Source organism: Oryctolagus cuniculus, chromosome 4, assembly GCF_964237555.1.
Source record: "Oryctolagus cuniculus chromosome 4, mOryCun1.1, whole genome shotgun sequence".
Taxonomy (NCBI): domain Eukaryota; kingdom Metazoa; phylum Chordata; class Mammalia; order Lagomorpha; family Leporidae; genus Oryctolagus; species Oryctolagus cuniculus.
The window spans coordinates 140,104,080-140,119,445 of NC_091435.1; the positions used below are offsets into that span (position 1 = coordinate 140,104,080).

The following is a 15,366-nucleotide window of genomic DNA, read 5'->3' on the forward strand; positions in this document are numbered from 1 at the left end:
AGTTACTGGAATTAAGACTTATTCTATGCATCTGCTCTCCCAACAATATGGCGCTGAGAGGGAGCAAACAACCTCTACGCAGCTGCCTCATCAGTTTGACTGATAAGCTGCAGGAGCTGATCCTGCTTCTGATTGGAGGAGAGCAGCGTGCTCGGCGTATGGGCAGCAGAGTTGGGATTGGTGGAAGAGGACTATAAAGGAGGAGAGAGACACCATGCACCAGGAACACCTGAGGAACATCTGAGCAGCCCCCGAGAGAGCCGGCCTGTGGTGTGCTGCTCCTCCGTGGAAGCGGGGAAAGTGGCAGGGGTGCCGCCCCTCCGCGGAGGCGGGGGGGGGGGGGACCGGCAGCTAACCCGGGACGGCATCGTTCCTCCGCGAGTGAGGGGCTGGCAGCTAACCCGGGAAGAGCCGGGCAAAAAGAACAGCGCAGGGTCCAGTGTCGTTCCTCCATGAGTGGGGGAGCGACAGAAAGAGTTACAGAGAGAGGTCTTCCGTTCCACTGGTTCACTACCCAAATGACCGCAACAGCCAGAGCTGAGCTGATCTGAAGCCAGGAGCCAGGAGCCTCTTCCGGGTCTCCCACAGGAGTACAGGTTCCCAAGGACTTGGGCCATCTTCCACTGCTTTCCCAGGCCATAGCAGAGAGCTGGATTGGAAGAGGAACAGCTGAGGCTTGAACCGGAGCCCATATGGGATGCCAGTGCTTCAGGCCAGGGTGTTAACCCACTGAGCCACAGCACCGGCCCCAATTTTATTTTATTTTTTAAAAGATTTTTATTTACTTGACAGTTACAGAGAGAGGTGGACACAGAGAGAGAAAGAGGTCTTTCATCCACTGGTTCACTCCCCAAATGGCCTCAATGGCCGGAGTTGAGCCAATCTGAAGCCAGAAGCCAGGAGCTTCTTCCGGGTCTCCCACATGGGTTCAGGGGCCCAAGGACTTGGGCCATCTTCTACTGCTTTCCCAGGCCATAGCAGAGAGCTGGATTGGAAAAGGAGCAGCTGGGACTCGAACTGGTGTCCAGGTGAGATGCTGGCGCTGCAGGCTGGGTTTTTAACCAGCTGCACCACAGCACTGGGCCTGGAAGTATTCTTAACCATATTCTTTTGTTTTCCCAGCAAAACAGACAACACCTCCCTTTAAAAGCTAAAAAGCTGAGGCACAGAGAGCCTAAAGTGGGACCCCTGCTGTGGCAAGTTTGGGACTTGGAGCCTTCTGCCTTGTCCCCAGAATGTCCTGACCCCAGGTATTGTGCCTGGGCAGAAGTTAACTGGTCTCCAGGAGCCAGACAGGAAGTCCATAGTCCATGCAGACACGTATAAGGACAGAGTTACATTCGGGTAGGTGCAGGTGTGTGGTGGCTGTTGACGGAGGGGAAGTGCTGGGAGGGTGCAGAGAGATCTGAGGTCTGGTGCCATGAGGGAAAGCCTGGGGAAGAGGTGGAGTTTGAATGGGGGGGAGGGGAGGGGCTGTGGGGAGGGGATAAGAGGCCCTTGAGGCCAGAAGAGTGAGGAGAGCAAACCTCTCCCAGCTGTTGGCCAGGGCAGAGCAATAGTGGGAGAGGTGAGGCTGACCGTCCTGTATGAGTGAACATACAGGTGAGCCACACGGAACACACGGCTGCTCCTGCTAAAGCTGGCTAGAGAGGACTGAATGCTCGCCATCTGGGGAAGGCGGAAGGCTGGGACTAGGTGACGATCAAGTGCACCCAGCCTGTGTGAACTGGGCAGAGTGAAAGGAGAGGAGGGAAATGCAGATGGAAGGCTGAAGGGGGTTAAGCACGAGGAATGGCACGTGTCTGTGTGTAGCCATGAAACCTGGAGAGAGAGAGAGAGAGAGAGAGAGAGAGAGAGAGAGAGAGATCAATCTTGACTCCACTGGAGTGGGAGAACAGAAGCCTGGAGCGAGGACCTGGTGGGCCATGGGAAGAGTAGGTGAGGAGGGGAGTGCAGTTTGCAGGTTGGGAAGAATTTTCAGATGCCCAAGGGAACAGGAATGAAAAGATGTGTGAGGGTTCAGCTGCACTGGGGTGAAGCCAGAGCAGAAGCAGGTGCAGGGAATCCAGGCTGCAGGGGCTGTTCAGGTGTGGCCCTGGCCCACTAGAGGGGCCTCCTGTGATTTGCCTGGCTGGGTTCAGCTCTATGGAGGTTCCTCTCTGTTTGTCAACACAGGAAGGGAGGGACTAGAGGGGCCTTGGGGAGGAATGTGGCAAAACCAGCATCTGTTTGGCTCATGCCCGCTCAGCTTCCAGCCCACCACAACCCTCCAGGCTCCTCAGGCCAGTCTGAGTGGGTAGGAGCAAAAGCCAGACTCAAGCTCCGGGTTTTAGGACCTCCTCGGCTGTTTTCTCCATCACTGGTGCTCAGAGCATTGTTGGCAAGGCTGCTTTTGTTGGGGGAAGAGGGGGCAGCTTTCTTTAAGCCAAATACTTAAGTCCTCCAGGAAAAACCTGTCTCCCAAGGCAACTGGACATTTCTGTTTATTATTATTTTTCATCTTCAGCCATCCTGTCTCCCTTCCTCCATGCCATTCATCTCTACTAAAATAGCTTTTCCTGGCATCTGGAAAGAAAAACTCTTCTTCTGCCCACTTAGGTTCTATACTTGGGGGCTTGTGATTTAAACTGACAAAAGACAGATTAGCAGGAGAAAAGAGAGGTTTTTGTTCCCAGAAATAGTAAGAATTCAGGGACAGATGGGAGGATGACTCAACTAGGCTTGGATTCGAGGCTTCTGTGCCATCTGCCTAAGAGAAGGTTGCTTATGGGGAGGGACGTTTGGACAAGAGAGACGGCCCTTACAGAGAGCGCAGATACGGGAGGTGAGGATTTTGTGATAATACCCAGTACGGTGATTCATTTCCCCTGCGCCAGCTTCTTGTCTCTGGAGACAGACAGGAGTCAATCTTCCTTGGCTATGGAACTGCCAGGGGAAGGGGATTTATGGCACTCAGCCTCTTTTGGGAAGCACTGCTTTTAGGCAGAGAAGAGAACGCAGAAAAAACCACCATGCAACTCTCTCTCCTCCGCACCCGAGCTGGATCTGTCTAGCGTGCCCTGGGAGCCCCTCTCCGTGCCCCTTTCCACCCGGTGCCCCTGCTCGGATGTCCTCAAGCCTAAGTCTGCGTGTCCCAGGTGCTCATTGTGGTCCTGCCACAGGGCGAGCGGCTGGTGTGGTGCTTCGTACGCTGCTTGGGACACCCACATCCCGTATCAGAGGGCCTGCGTGCCAGTCTCGGCTCTGTTCCTCATTCCAGCTTCTCGCTATTGCCGGCCCTGAGAGGCAGCGGACGATGGCTCAGCTACCAGGCCCCTGCCACCCACGTAGCAGGCCTGAATGGAGTTTCAGGCTCTTGGCTTTGGCCTGGACCAAGCCTGGCTGTTGTGGGCATTTGGGGAGTGATCAGCAGATAAGAGATGTCTCTGTGTGTCTGTCTGTTATGGTCTTTCTTTGTGTATATCTTTATCTCTTCAAATAAGTTAAAAATTTAAGCCTGGCCAGAGTAGGGTCCCCAGCTTCCCAGTGTCCTCCCTGATGCTCCTCCCTAGGACTTTGGTCGGGTCATTCTGCTCAGTGAGCCCCTTGCAGCTGTACTGTCTTTTGTACCTGAACCTGTCTGAACTTGGACAGGACCTCCCCTGCCTCCCCCAGCAGGCCTGCTCCTTGCACTCACCTTCGTGTTCTCGCCACCACTCTTTACTGTCACACAGCCCTGTCTGCTCAGGGGGCCAGCGCACTTTCTGTTCGCTTGGCACCATTGCAGCAGCCAGAGCACGCTCTTACCGACGTTTAACAAGCTCATCATCATGTAGCAAATGGCTTTGGGTGTTTTAAAATTGACAGCTCATAGATGAAAGACATTAAAATAGTAAAAAGAGTATGCAGTAAGAAAAACTAAGCAATGTTAATGGTCTCTTCAGGCACAGGCAGACACACTATACGTCAGCCCAGTCAGAAATTTTAATTGTGGCAAAATGCCTATAAAATTTCCAATCTTCAGGACTGTGTGTAAGTGTTTGGCTTAGTAGCTGTAGGTATAGTGAGCTTGTTGTTCAACTGATCGCCAGAACTTTTCCTTCCTGTAAAACTGAAGCTCTGTACCCACTGAACAGCGACTCCCCGCCCTCCCTCCCCCAGCACCTGGCAAGCACCGGTCTGTCCATCTCTGTGATGCTGACAGCTCTAAGCTTGTCACTGGACTCATCCAGGATATGTCTCATTGTGGCTGGCTTATTTCACTTAGCATTATGTTCTCAAGGTTTATCCAAGTGGTAGCGGGAGAATCTCCTTCCTCTTGAAGGCTGAGTAATATTGCATCATGTGTCTAGATCTTGTTTATCCATTCATTCAGCCACGGGCATTTGAGCTGCTTCCTCCTTTGGTCTGTTGTTGCTACTGTGGGTGTGTTTGCAAATAGCTCTTCCTGACAATGCTGTCAATTCTCTTGGAAATATACCCAGATGTGAAATTGCTGCATTGTACTATATCAACCCATTTTTAAAAAGATTTATTTTATTTATTTGAAAGAATTTCAGAGAGAGGTAGAGTCAGAAGGGGGGGGGGTCCTTCCATCTGCTGGTTCAATCCCCAATTTGCCATGATGGCTGGAGCTGTACCAATCATTTTGTTCCCTGCCACCTAGGTGGGAGACCTAGATGGAGTTCCAGGTTACTGACTTCAGCCTCATGGAGCCCCAGCTGTCGCAGACATCTGGGGAGTGAACCAGCAGATGGGAGATCTCTGTCTCTCTCCCTGCTTTTTGAATACATTTTTAAAAGATTTATTTATTTACTTGAAAGAGTTACACAGAGAAAGAAAGAGAGGCAGAGAGAGAGGAGTTTTCAATCTGCTGGTTCACTCCCCAATTGGCCTCAACAGCCGGAGCTGCACCGATCCAAAGCCAGGAGCTTCTTCCGGGTCTCCCACGTGGGTGCAGGAGCCCAAGGACTTGGACCATCTTCTACTGCTTTCCCAGGCCACAGCAGAGAGCTAGATTGGAAGAGGAGCAGCCAGGACTTGAACCGGCGCCCATATGGGATGCCGGCACTGCAGGTGGTGGCTTAATCCATTATGCCACAGCGCTGCCCCAGTTTGTTGTTTTTTTAAAACAAGAACAGTTTCTCTGTCACAACACCTGCCTTGAAACCCACATACAGAAAGTGACAAGTATGATGGAATTAACACCACTCTGAACTTTTGTCTTAGTAAATTTTAGAACTTGAAAGGGGCTTGGTCAAGTGAAAAATATTAGAACAAGCAATATCTTTCCAGCACATCTGTTTGGCCACGGAAACGAATGACATTCTTTTTTTTTTTTTTTTAAAGATTTATTTATTTGAAAGGCAGAGTTAGAGAGAGAGAGAGAGAGAGAGAGAGAGAGAGAGAGAGAGAAAGAGAGACTGAATCTTCCATCTATTGGTTCACTCCCCAGATGGCTGCAATGGTCAGGGCTGAGCCAGGCCTAAGCCAGGAGCCAGGAGCTTCTTCTGGGTTTCCACATGGGTAGGGCTGACAAGGGCCCAAGCACTTGGTCATCTGCTGCTTTCCTAGGTGCACGAGCAGTGAGATGATCAGAAGTGGAGCAGCTGGAATTCAAACTGGCGCCCACGTGGGATGCTGGCATTGCAGGTGGTGGCTTAACCCATTTCACCACAGCACTATCTCTAGAAACAGATGTCATTTGTATGGAAATAAGGCATCCACGTTCAGTTTTTAGCCTGTGAAATAATGAACAGGAAATCATAAATTCAAGAAAGAAAAAAGTTTAGTATCATATACTAATGGATAAACACGTGAACCATGTCTCTCTAACATGCAGCATAGGTTTCATAAGGAATTTAGGCAGACCCATTCAGATGGTGGGACCAGGATTTGGGTGGGGATGGTGTTAAAGGCAGGAGGTCGGGTTCGCTCTAATCTTTGAGGGAACTATGTTATTCTTTTACAGCGTCTCTCTCGGTGCAGTCATCATCCATCAGATTGGAATGATGGTTCAGGTGGAGGAGTGTGACCAAGAACTTAAATTCTGCTGTTTTCCAGTGCAAAGTCTACAGCTGATGGTGCCATTCCCCACAACAGAGTGCCCAGGCACCACACAGCGCCCCCTGGTGGCTGACACTCACTGACAAAGACATCAGAAAACATAAACATACCTTTTTCTTCTTTTTGCTGGTGGTGCTAGATTTCTTACTATTTTTCCAAATACCTCTGAAGGTGTCTGAAGAGATCTGGGGAGTGACTGTAATTTTTAAGACTGGAAGCTTACCTGGGAAAGGGGAGGAACGTAATCATGAGTGGATAGGACACCCACAATGCCTTTGGGTGGGCTAGGTCTGGGGCTTCTGAAGGAGGTAGCTTCTCATGTTGCCATTATGTAGGTAACTTTCCTCGCATCCTATACCCTTCCCCTACATCTTCTTGATGTGAGTGATCAGAGTAATGGGTTTACCTCTGTAATAACTTCTTACACGCATCATTCCTTTAACTAGTCTTCCTAAGTCTGACTTCCCCAACCCCAAATCCAGCCTCGTTAATCCTCTGAAAAAAAAAAGTTCTGGTCTTGCCATTCACCATATCAGTAATGATTTGGTATCATTATTGGCTCCCTTCTTTGGTGGCCATCTCTTGTCTGGAATAGTATTGTGAATTTCCTGCAGGAATGCATTCCCCTGCTGTCTGGGGGCTTGGCACCGAAGCCAGGACTGTTCTCAAAGTGCACCTCATCTCCCTAGCACAGTGATTGGTTAGCAGGCATCATGTGACTCGTGATGGTCCAATGAAAGCCAAGAGAAGAGCAGATCTTTCTTGGGATTATTGTACATGTATAATGTAAACTTCTGACTAATGCTGCCTAATTTGACACAACAATCTGACTAACTTTGGGCAATTTGCCTGATAATAATAGAATAATAATAATAGAATAATAATAATAGAAGCAGAACGTCCAGAAGATGGAGGAAGGCGGGGTTATTTGAACTGCTGAATGCAGCTGGATCTGTAGCTAGAACTACTCGACTTTAATTATGCAAGCCAATAAATTTCCTTTTGTACTTACAAGAATTTGCGTTGCTTTTGTATCACTTTATACCAAGGGTCCCCATTGATTTTCCTGTAGACTAAGGACCCGGATGCCTAGTGTGCTATTCGGGAAGCCGGTGTCACCGGGTCCTTGCACGTTTCCCCACGGCGTCCTGCCTGCTGCCTCTTTCTGTTTCTCATCCAGCCCGATGGCCCTGCCCTGCTTGCTGGGTGCCTCACACTGCAGTCTGCAGAGGCCAGGATACCCCAGGGAGAGGCCAAGAGCAGAAGGGAAATAAGACATACAGCTGACAGGAAAACTAAGAGCTAAGTGATAGTACTGAACTTCAGTTCTCCAGAGTGAATTGAAGTGAAACATGGAAGTGGCTGTCCTGGCTGGCCACAGGACAGGAGAGTGGAGGGCAGGAAGGGGGAGTGTGGCTAAGGGTCCTGGTGGTGTCAGACAGTGTGGTTTACCATGTCAGGACTTGTGAAGGGCCAGATACCAGATCTGCTGCGGGTACCAGTGCAGGCACGTAGGGAAGAGAAGCGAGGTCGGTACCCTGGTTGGCCGTTTTCTTCTGGTGAGCAATGCTTCTTGGTACTTCAGGTGTGCTAGGGGTCATTCTATCATATGATTCATTTGTGTGTGTTGGGGCTTGCTCATACTCCAGGTGGGGTTGATGTAATAAAATCGAGGGAGGTAGGCTCCTAGGAGGGTGCCAACGTCAGGGGGTTGTACAGAAGCCCCTCTTGATTTCCTGCATCTACTTTTGGCCCAGGTGTGTGTTTTCCTTGTAGAGCAGCAAGTTATGCAGATACACATCTCCCAGCAGCCTCCAGGGCCCATGCACAATGACCAGCAAAGACCTTGGTGTTGCGCTTGAGCCACTCTGGAGAGGCCACTGATTTCTAGGGCCTTTTGCGAAGTCTAGGGTATAGACGATGAACTGGCCCATGTGTAGCAATCCAAAGGAACTTAAGGAAATTCTTACAGTTCCCTGCCTAAAATCTTTTTTCCTGCTTTCTGTTCTTTTTTTAAAATTTATTTTTATTTATTTATTTTTGACAGGCAGAGTGGACAGTGAGAGAGAGACAGAGAGAAAGGTCTTCCTTTACCGTTGGTTCACCTCCAATGGCTGCTGCAGCCGGTGCACAGCGGTGATCCGAAGCCAGGAGCCAGGTGCTTCTCCTGGTCTCCCATGCGGGTGCAGGGCCCAAGCACTTGGGCCATCCTCCACTGCACTCCCGGGCCACAACAGAGAGCTGGCCTGGAAGAGGGGCAACTGGGACAGAATCCGGCATCCTGACCGGGACTAGAACCCTGTGTGCTGGCGCCGCAGGCAGAGGATTAGCCTATTGAGCCACGACACTGGCCTCCTGCTTTCTGTTCTAATGGAACTCATATTTTCCTTGGGGCAGCAACGTGCCCAGCTGAGTAAGGATCCTATTTTCCAAGTCTCCCCTGGCATTAGGGATGGGTGAGTGCTCGGCTTCTGGCCAGTGAATCACAAGCAGAAGTGTGCTGGAGATTTCTGGGATTTCCTAGGCAGGTACCACACCTTCTGCTTGTCCCTGCCTTCTCTTTCTTCTAGTCTAGACTGGAGATGGGAGGCTACAGGTGAAGCGGGCACTTTGCAGCCATGAGGATAACAGCTAAGGCTGATGGTGGGGAAAGGGAGCAGGAAACCGGGATGTTGATGATGTAGCACAGTTTGCACCTGCCCAGTCTGCCTCTCTCTGGTTCAGCCACATGGAGCCAAGCACCGTCTCTAAGTGATGTTAAATTTAATAGGAAACTGACAAATCACAGTCAAGGGGCAAGCAAAAGCTCAGAGAAGGACAAGTGTAAACCAGGGGAAGGCAAGGACTTCAGGAGAATGAGGTCCAAAGTCTTGACCAGGGTCAGGAGGGAGGGTGGGCTGCATGACCCAGGCGTGAGGAGTGCAGGGGGCCGGAGACCACTGGAATGGGGCCAACAGTGTGATGTGCAGGCCAGCCTGAGGCCTCAGCGGATTCGTGAGGCAGCCCAACCCATAGATGACCGTCGTGTCGTCCTTTTCACTCCTTTTCCTCTTAGGAATTTCTACACGTTCTTCAATGCCGCATAGCTCAGGTTTGTGAAGCCTTTGTTGTAGCTGAGATGATTTAAGTCAGCATTAAATGGTGACATGGAGTTACAGCAATAGATGGCCTGGTAAGAAAGCTATGTGAGTTTCAATTCAATTCACTCCCCAAAAATCTTTTCTTCAGGGCAGGTGTTGGGCCTCACAGTTTAAGATGCTGGTTGCGATTCCTGCACCTTGTATTACAGTGCCTTGTTCTCTGCTTCTGCTTTGATGCCAGCTTCCTGCTAATGTGTACCTTGGGAGGCAGCAGGTGATGGCTGAAGTCACTGGGCCCCTGCCATCCATGTGGGAGAGCAGGCTGGAGTTCCCAGCTCCTGGTTTAGGCTTGGCCCAGCCCTGGCCCTTGCAGGCATTTGGGGAGTGGACCGGTGGGTGGGGGTGCTCTTTGTCTCTCTCTTGCCTATCAAATAAATAAAATTTTAAAAAAGGAAACTTTTTTTTTTAAGCAATGATGTCAAAGTGGGAAAAATACAGTGCTGTTAGTTTAGGGAAAAATGTTAGTATAAAGTTTGCTATCTATGTAAAAGTGAATTCTGTAAGTAATGCTATTGATCTACTTAAGAGACGAAAGGGTATAATTTTCCAGCTCAGTGGTCTTCAAAAAGGCATGAAGGGGATTGCTGGGTGTCTTAGATTGATCAAAATTTTAAAATTTGAGAGACTGGAAGTGGGGCTGGGCCGTGGCTTGGTTGTGGTCTCACCCTCACAGCTGATCTAAAATAAATAAATGGAAGAAAATTAAATATTTAAATATTTTCATCAAAGTGTATATATAAAGAATGGCTAAAAGGCCACAATAAACAAGAGATTCATTGCTGTCCCGCAGCACGCCTGGTCCCCCAGAGGCGGCCACTCTCAGCACGTGCGGCTGTCCTTCATGATACTCACTGCCTGGTTGCAAGCTGTTTTCTATTATTTCTTGATGTTTCCATGTTAAATTTCACATTTTGAGCTTTGTCACTTCCTCTCACCACGCCTGCCACTAAAGACATATCACTGTTTTTAGTGAAATGGTGCATTCGTATCCAGTTGGTGTCATTAGATACCTTTCGTCGTCAGTGCTTCCTTTTCTTACATAGCTTTCTTTTGCCTGGTATAATAATTGTCCTGGGTTTTATTTTTTCCATTTTCATAGTTTCCTGTGTCCCTGTGCTAATATTTCCACCAAATTTTCTTTTATGTCTCACGCTCTATCAGTCTTTGTTTCAAAATTCCTAGGTTCTCCAGCTGCTCCGTTGATTTAGTTTTCACCCCTCTTCCTCCTTTCCAAAGGCTTCCACGTTCCTGCTGCCGTGCGGACTGGGTGTGACTTCCGCCATCATCTGAGTGTCTCTTTTCTGTTGTGCCGCGTGGGTTCTTCTGATCTCTGGACTCCGTCTTCTTTGCCTTTGAGGCTCAAGCGTGTTCTCTGGAAGCCTCCTCAGGGTGAAAACAGAGGAGGTACACTTCGAGCCCTCACATGCTGAAAACATCTGTGTGTTGTCCTCATGTGTGGTTAGACATCAGGAACGTACAGACTCCTCACCGAATCGCCATGGTGTGTTCCACAGTCCCTGGCTGCAGTTAGAAAGTCCATCATTCTGATCTCCAGTTCTGGCGAGGGAGTTTTTTCTTTTAGCAAGTTGTTGCAATCGCTCCTCGTTTCTAGTGTTCTGAAATGCTGTCATGATAAGCTAATACGCACCCTGGGAGGCAGCAGGGGATGGTGTAAGTACTTGGATTTCTGCCACCCACAATTCTGGGTTCCTGGCTTTGGCGTGGCTCAGCCCTGTCTTTTGTGAGCATTCGGAGTGAACCAGTGGTTGGGAGATCTCCCTCTGTCTCTTTGTCTTTCAAATAATGTGAAAATAAACACACACAAAAATTGATATGCCTTTTATCATTCACTATGCTGGACACTCAGTGGGCTCTGTCACTGTGCACATTTATGTCTCTTGGCTCTGGAAATTTCTTGATTTAGGAGGGTAATTCAGAAAGTTCATGGACATCGAATTAAAAGATACATTTATTTTGATGCCAAAACTTTTGAAATCCATACACGATGTTTTCATAATATGCATCTCCTGGGAACTTTTTGAACTGCACTTGTGTTCCTTTGATAATTCCCTCGGCTCTTACGTGCTCCGTCTTTCTGGAAGTGTTACTTAGACACTGGGATTCCGTCTGCTTCGCTGTCTCTCGCATTTTCTCACCAATGTTCCACCTCCCTGTCTTTTGTTCTACTTTCTGTAGACTTTCTGGACTTTATCTCTTAACCTTTCTTTTGAAAGTTTAACCTTGGCCATCACTTTTGCTTTCCAAGATTTTTTTTTTTTTGACAGGCAGAGTGGACAGTGAGAGAGAGAGACAGAGAAAGGTCTTCCTTTGCCGTTGGTTCACCCTCCAATGGCCGCCGCGGCCGGCGCGCTGTAGCCGGCGCACCGCGCTGATCCGATGGCAGGAGCCAGGAGCCAGGTGCTTTTCCTGGTCTCCCATGGGGTGCAGGGCCCAAGCACCTGGGCCATCCTCCACTGCATTCCCTGGCCACAGCAGAGAGCTGGCCTGGAAGAGGGGCAACCGGGACAGAATCCGGCGCCCCGACCGGGACTAGAACCCGGTGTGCCGGCGCCGCTAGGCGGAGGATTAGCCTAGTGAGCCGCGGCGCCGGCCTCCAAGAATGTTTTCTAAATCTTTCATTTTTCATAGGATTTAGTCTCTGTGTGGATGCGTTATCTTCCGTTTGGCTGAGAAGGTTGCAGCCGGTTTTTGCCTTCAGTTTTCTTCAGGGATCCTTTTCTCCCCTTTCAGGCTTGGTCTCTGCAGTGACGGATTCTCGGCTTTCTGTTCAAGGGAGCACAAGGTGTCCAGCGGCTGACGGGAAGACCTCGCGCATGGTCAAGGCTTGCTGACCTGCCAGGCTTCTCTGAACTGTCGTGGGGAGCCACGCGTCGGAACCCGGAGTTCCGTTGTCTAGGGCTGTTCAGTTTCTCAAAGAGTGCTCCAGTCTTCCAGCTGCCAGCCTTCTAGCAGCAGGGCAGAGAAGGCAGAGGGGCGGGAGGGGCTGAGTCCCAGCTGCTCAATGTTCCTGAATCTTCCCCCTGCCAGCATCTCGCCTCATCCCCGTTCTCCGTGCCATGCCGGGTGCCCTGGGTCTGCTGGAAGCGTCCTGTGTGGGTTCTCCGGAGAAGACGTTCCACGGGGGCTCCCTGCCTCCCCTGCAGGCCGTTTCCGGCACAGCTGGAGCGATCCTGCTGAAACGCGGGTCAGATCAAGTCACTCCCCTGCCTAAAACTCTCAATGCTTTTCCATTTCAACAGAGTTGAAAACGGAAGCCCTGTGACTGTCTATACAGCCTCCTGCCTCCAGGCTTGTGTCTCAGACTTTTTGGCCAATTGTCGCCTAATCTCCCTTACTCCATTCTGGCCATACTGGCTGCCTTACTGGTGCTAGAAGGAACCGGTAGACTCCTGCCCCAAGGCCTTCGCACTTGCTGTTCCTCTGCCTGGAATGTCTTTCCTTCGGATGTCTGCATGCCTGCTCCCGCCTCCCTCAGGACTTCGCTCAACGTCTCTTCGTCTCTTCGCAGCGAGTCCTTCCCTGTCGGCTCTGAGACTGTCCCTGACACACGCCCTCTGTCCTCTGTTTTGCTTTATTTCCCCCTCTCTGATAGCCAAGCGTCCTTGATTGCTGTACTGGAAAGCAGTCCCCACGAAGGCAGGAATTCATCCTCGCCCTCTCCAGTGTCTATAACGGGGGCTGGGTTGGGCACCTGGCCTAGAGGATGAGATGCCAGTGAAGATGTCCACATCCTGTGTCCAAGTGCTTCGTTGGAGGCCGGCTCTGCTCCTGCTTCCTGCTTCCTGCTTCCTGCTTCCTGCTTCCTGCTGGTGTGCACCTTGGAAGGCAGCAGGTGATGGCTTAAGTAGTTGAGTCCCTGCCACCCGGGTGGGAGACATGGATGGAGTCCCAGGGTCCTGGCTTCAGCCTGGCCCCACCCAGGATGTTGTGGGCATCTGGGGAGTGAACCAGCAAATTGGAGCTCTCCCTCTCTTTCTCCCTCTCTTTCAAATAATAAAATAAATAAATAAAACTGAGTCTGCAACATGGTAGGTATTTAAGAAATGTACGTCGAAAGAAATAAGGAAATAATGAATATGTGAAGGGGTCCTGAGGCGTTCTGTTTCCTTCCTTGTGGAAAGGAAATGGGCTACAGTCTGTTGTTGGAATTACTTTTTAAAGCAGTGTGGTTGCAGGTATTTCTGTGTGCATTCTATTATGAACGGCACTCATTAAGAACTCCTTGCTAGGCAAAGAAGTAACTTCAAGCTGTTAATTTAGATTTCGTGAAGGAATTAGAATTAGTAATTAGCTTGCTAACTTGCAAATGATAAGAACACAGAAGCAATCAATAGACGAATATTAGTTGTACAATCAGTGACATTACTAACTGCTTTTTAATGCTCAAAATGAGGACGTTAGGGTGAACCCTAATACGAGTGAACCCCGTTTTAAGGACTCCTCCCTGGTGCTCAGACCAACTGCCTGACTGTAGTGTTTCTTGGAGACAGCCCCGGGCCATTTCAGTTTGAGAGATGGACGCCTTAATGCTACTTATGATATATGCTGCTATTTTTGGAAGAAAACCAATTTCTTGAACTATAAATGACTTTTTAATGCTTTTTAAATGAGTCTTTGTGTTTTCAGGTGGGTATTTCATAATGATCTTCTCACTTATGCAAATTAAACCCTATTCAAAGCAAGCAGCTCCAAATACCCCCACATAGGAAGTCGGTGAGAGTCATTCTCCACCAGGCCACTGAGCCATCTGTCTCTTGAACGCACGCACTGCAGTACCAGCCAGGACTGTCTGCAGCCTTGCAGGGTCTTCTGCCGTGGTGTGTAATGATGCAGCCACCACAGTGCCAGCAAAGAGGAAATCAGTAACCTGCCTTCAGTGTGCGGAGCTTCATTTCAAGTTAAATTTCAATTGAGTTCAATAGAATAATTTTGTTGAATTGAGTTTAACTGTAATAGCATAGGAAGTAGATGCTCTGTTTCTCTAAAATAAGGGGAAAATGTAAAAACTCTGGAATCACTTGGTTGACTTAAAAACTGCAAGGGCCGGTGCTGTGGTGTAGCAGGTAAAGCCACTGCCTGCAGTGCTGGCATCCCATATGGGCACTGGTTCAAGTCCCGGCTGCTCTACTTCTGATCCAGCTCTCTGCTGTGGCCTGGGAAAGCAGTAGAAGATGGCCCAAGGCCTTGGGCCCCTGCACCGGCGTGGGAGACCTGGGGCAGCTCCTGGCTCCTAGCTTTGGACTGGCGCAGCTCCTGCTGTTGTGGTTAACTGGGGAGTGAACCAGCGGATGGAAGATCTCTCTCTCTGCCTCTCCTTCTCTCTCTTTGTAACTCTGCCTTTCAAATTAATAAATAAATCCTTAAAAACTGCAATAATTTCAGTTTTTAAAATGACAATATAGTATACAATAATATCATCATACTTTTCTCTAAAATACTACCAGCATTAAAAATGCAATCTATAATTATGCCATGTGTCTAAGACAATTTTACTATACAAATAGCAAAGATGGATGCTTGTGCTACTTAATTGTCTCCAGGTGACCCTCCAGGTAATGTACCAAGTATTCTCTCCATTTTAAATATGTGATATACACATATGTTGATTTATTTGAGAGGCAGAGAAATAGAGCTTCCATCTACTGGTTCACTGCCCAATAACTTGACAAGGCTGGGCTAGGCTGACTCCAGGCTTTAGCCACATGGATGATAGGAATCCAAGTACTCAAGCTGTCACGGCTGCCTCCCAGGAGGCACGTTCGGCGGACCCTGCAATGAGGAGCTGAATTGAGGTATTGAGCCCAGGTGCTCTGATGGGGATGTGGCCATTGCAACCAACTGCTGGGCCAAACGGCCCTTGCTTGCTTACTCTTCTTCATGTTGAATTTGCATTCTTCAATCTGTTAATGATGTCTTTTGTTGAGCCTCATTTAAAATGATGTTTCTTCACCTCCTCTTGGTTAGCACCAAGAGCAGCCATCTTTAATTCTGATGGTGTTGGTGAAGGAGAGAACAGGGTAGCCAGCATTAGCAACTCATTCCATTCGGGATTTTCTCATGTCCAAAGGACTCCATGATCATAAAACATTCCGCATGCTATCCCTATGCCAGTCACGATTTAGCCATTCTTTGAAGATCCAGAAAACACAGTGTAATATTT

General features: G+C 49.2%; 1 protein-coding gene across 2 annotated transcripts in view; it reads right to left on the minus strand.

Moving 5' to 3' along the window:
* Window positions 1-5,308: 5,308 nt before the first annotated feature.
* The window catches only part of LOC100358019 (uncharacterized), a 72,183-nt gene continuing 62,125 nt past the window's right edge, over window positions 5,309-15,366 (minus strand). Inside the window, exons 10-11 of one of the 2 annotated variants that reach the window (XM_017346669.3) lie at window positions 6,156-6,268; window positions 5,309-5,720 (exon numbers count right to left, since the gene is read on the minus strand). In XM_017346669.3, the coding sequence (XP_017202158.3) occupies window positions 5,709-5,720; window positions 6,156-6,268 (125 nt within the window). In that variant the 3' untranslated portion in view covers window positions 5,309-5,708. Of the gene's footprint in view, window positions 5,721-5,993; window positions 6,269-15,366 lie in introns of those variants that run through there. The other variant, XM_070072735.1, reaches the window with a different exon arrangement.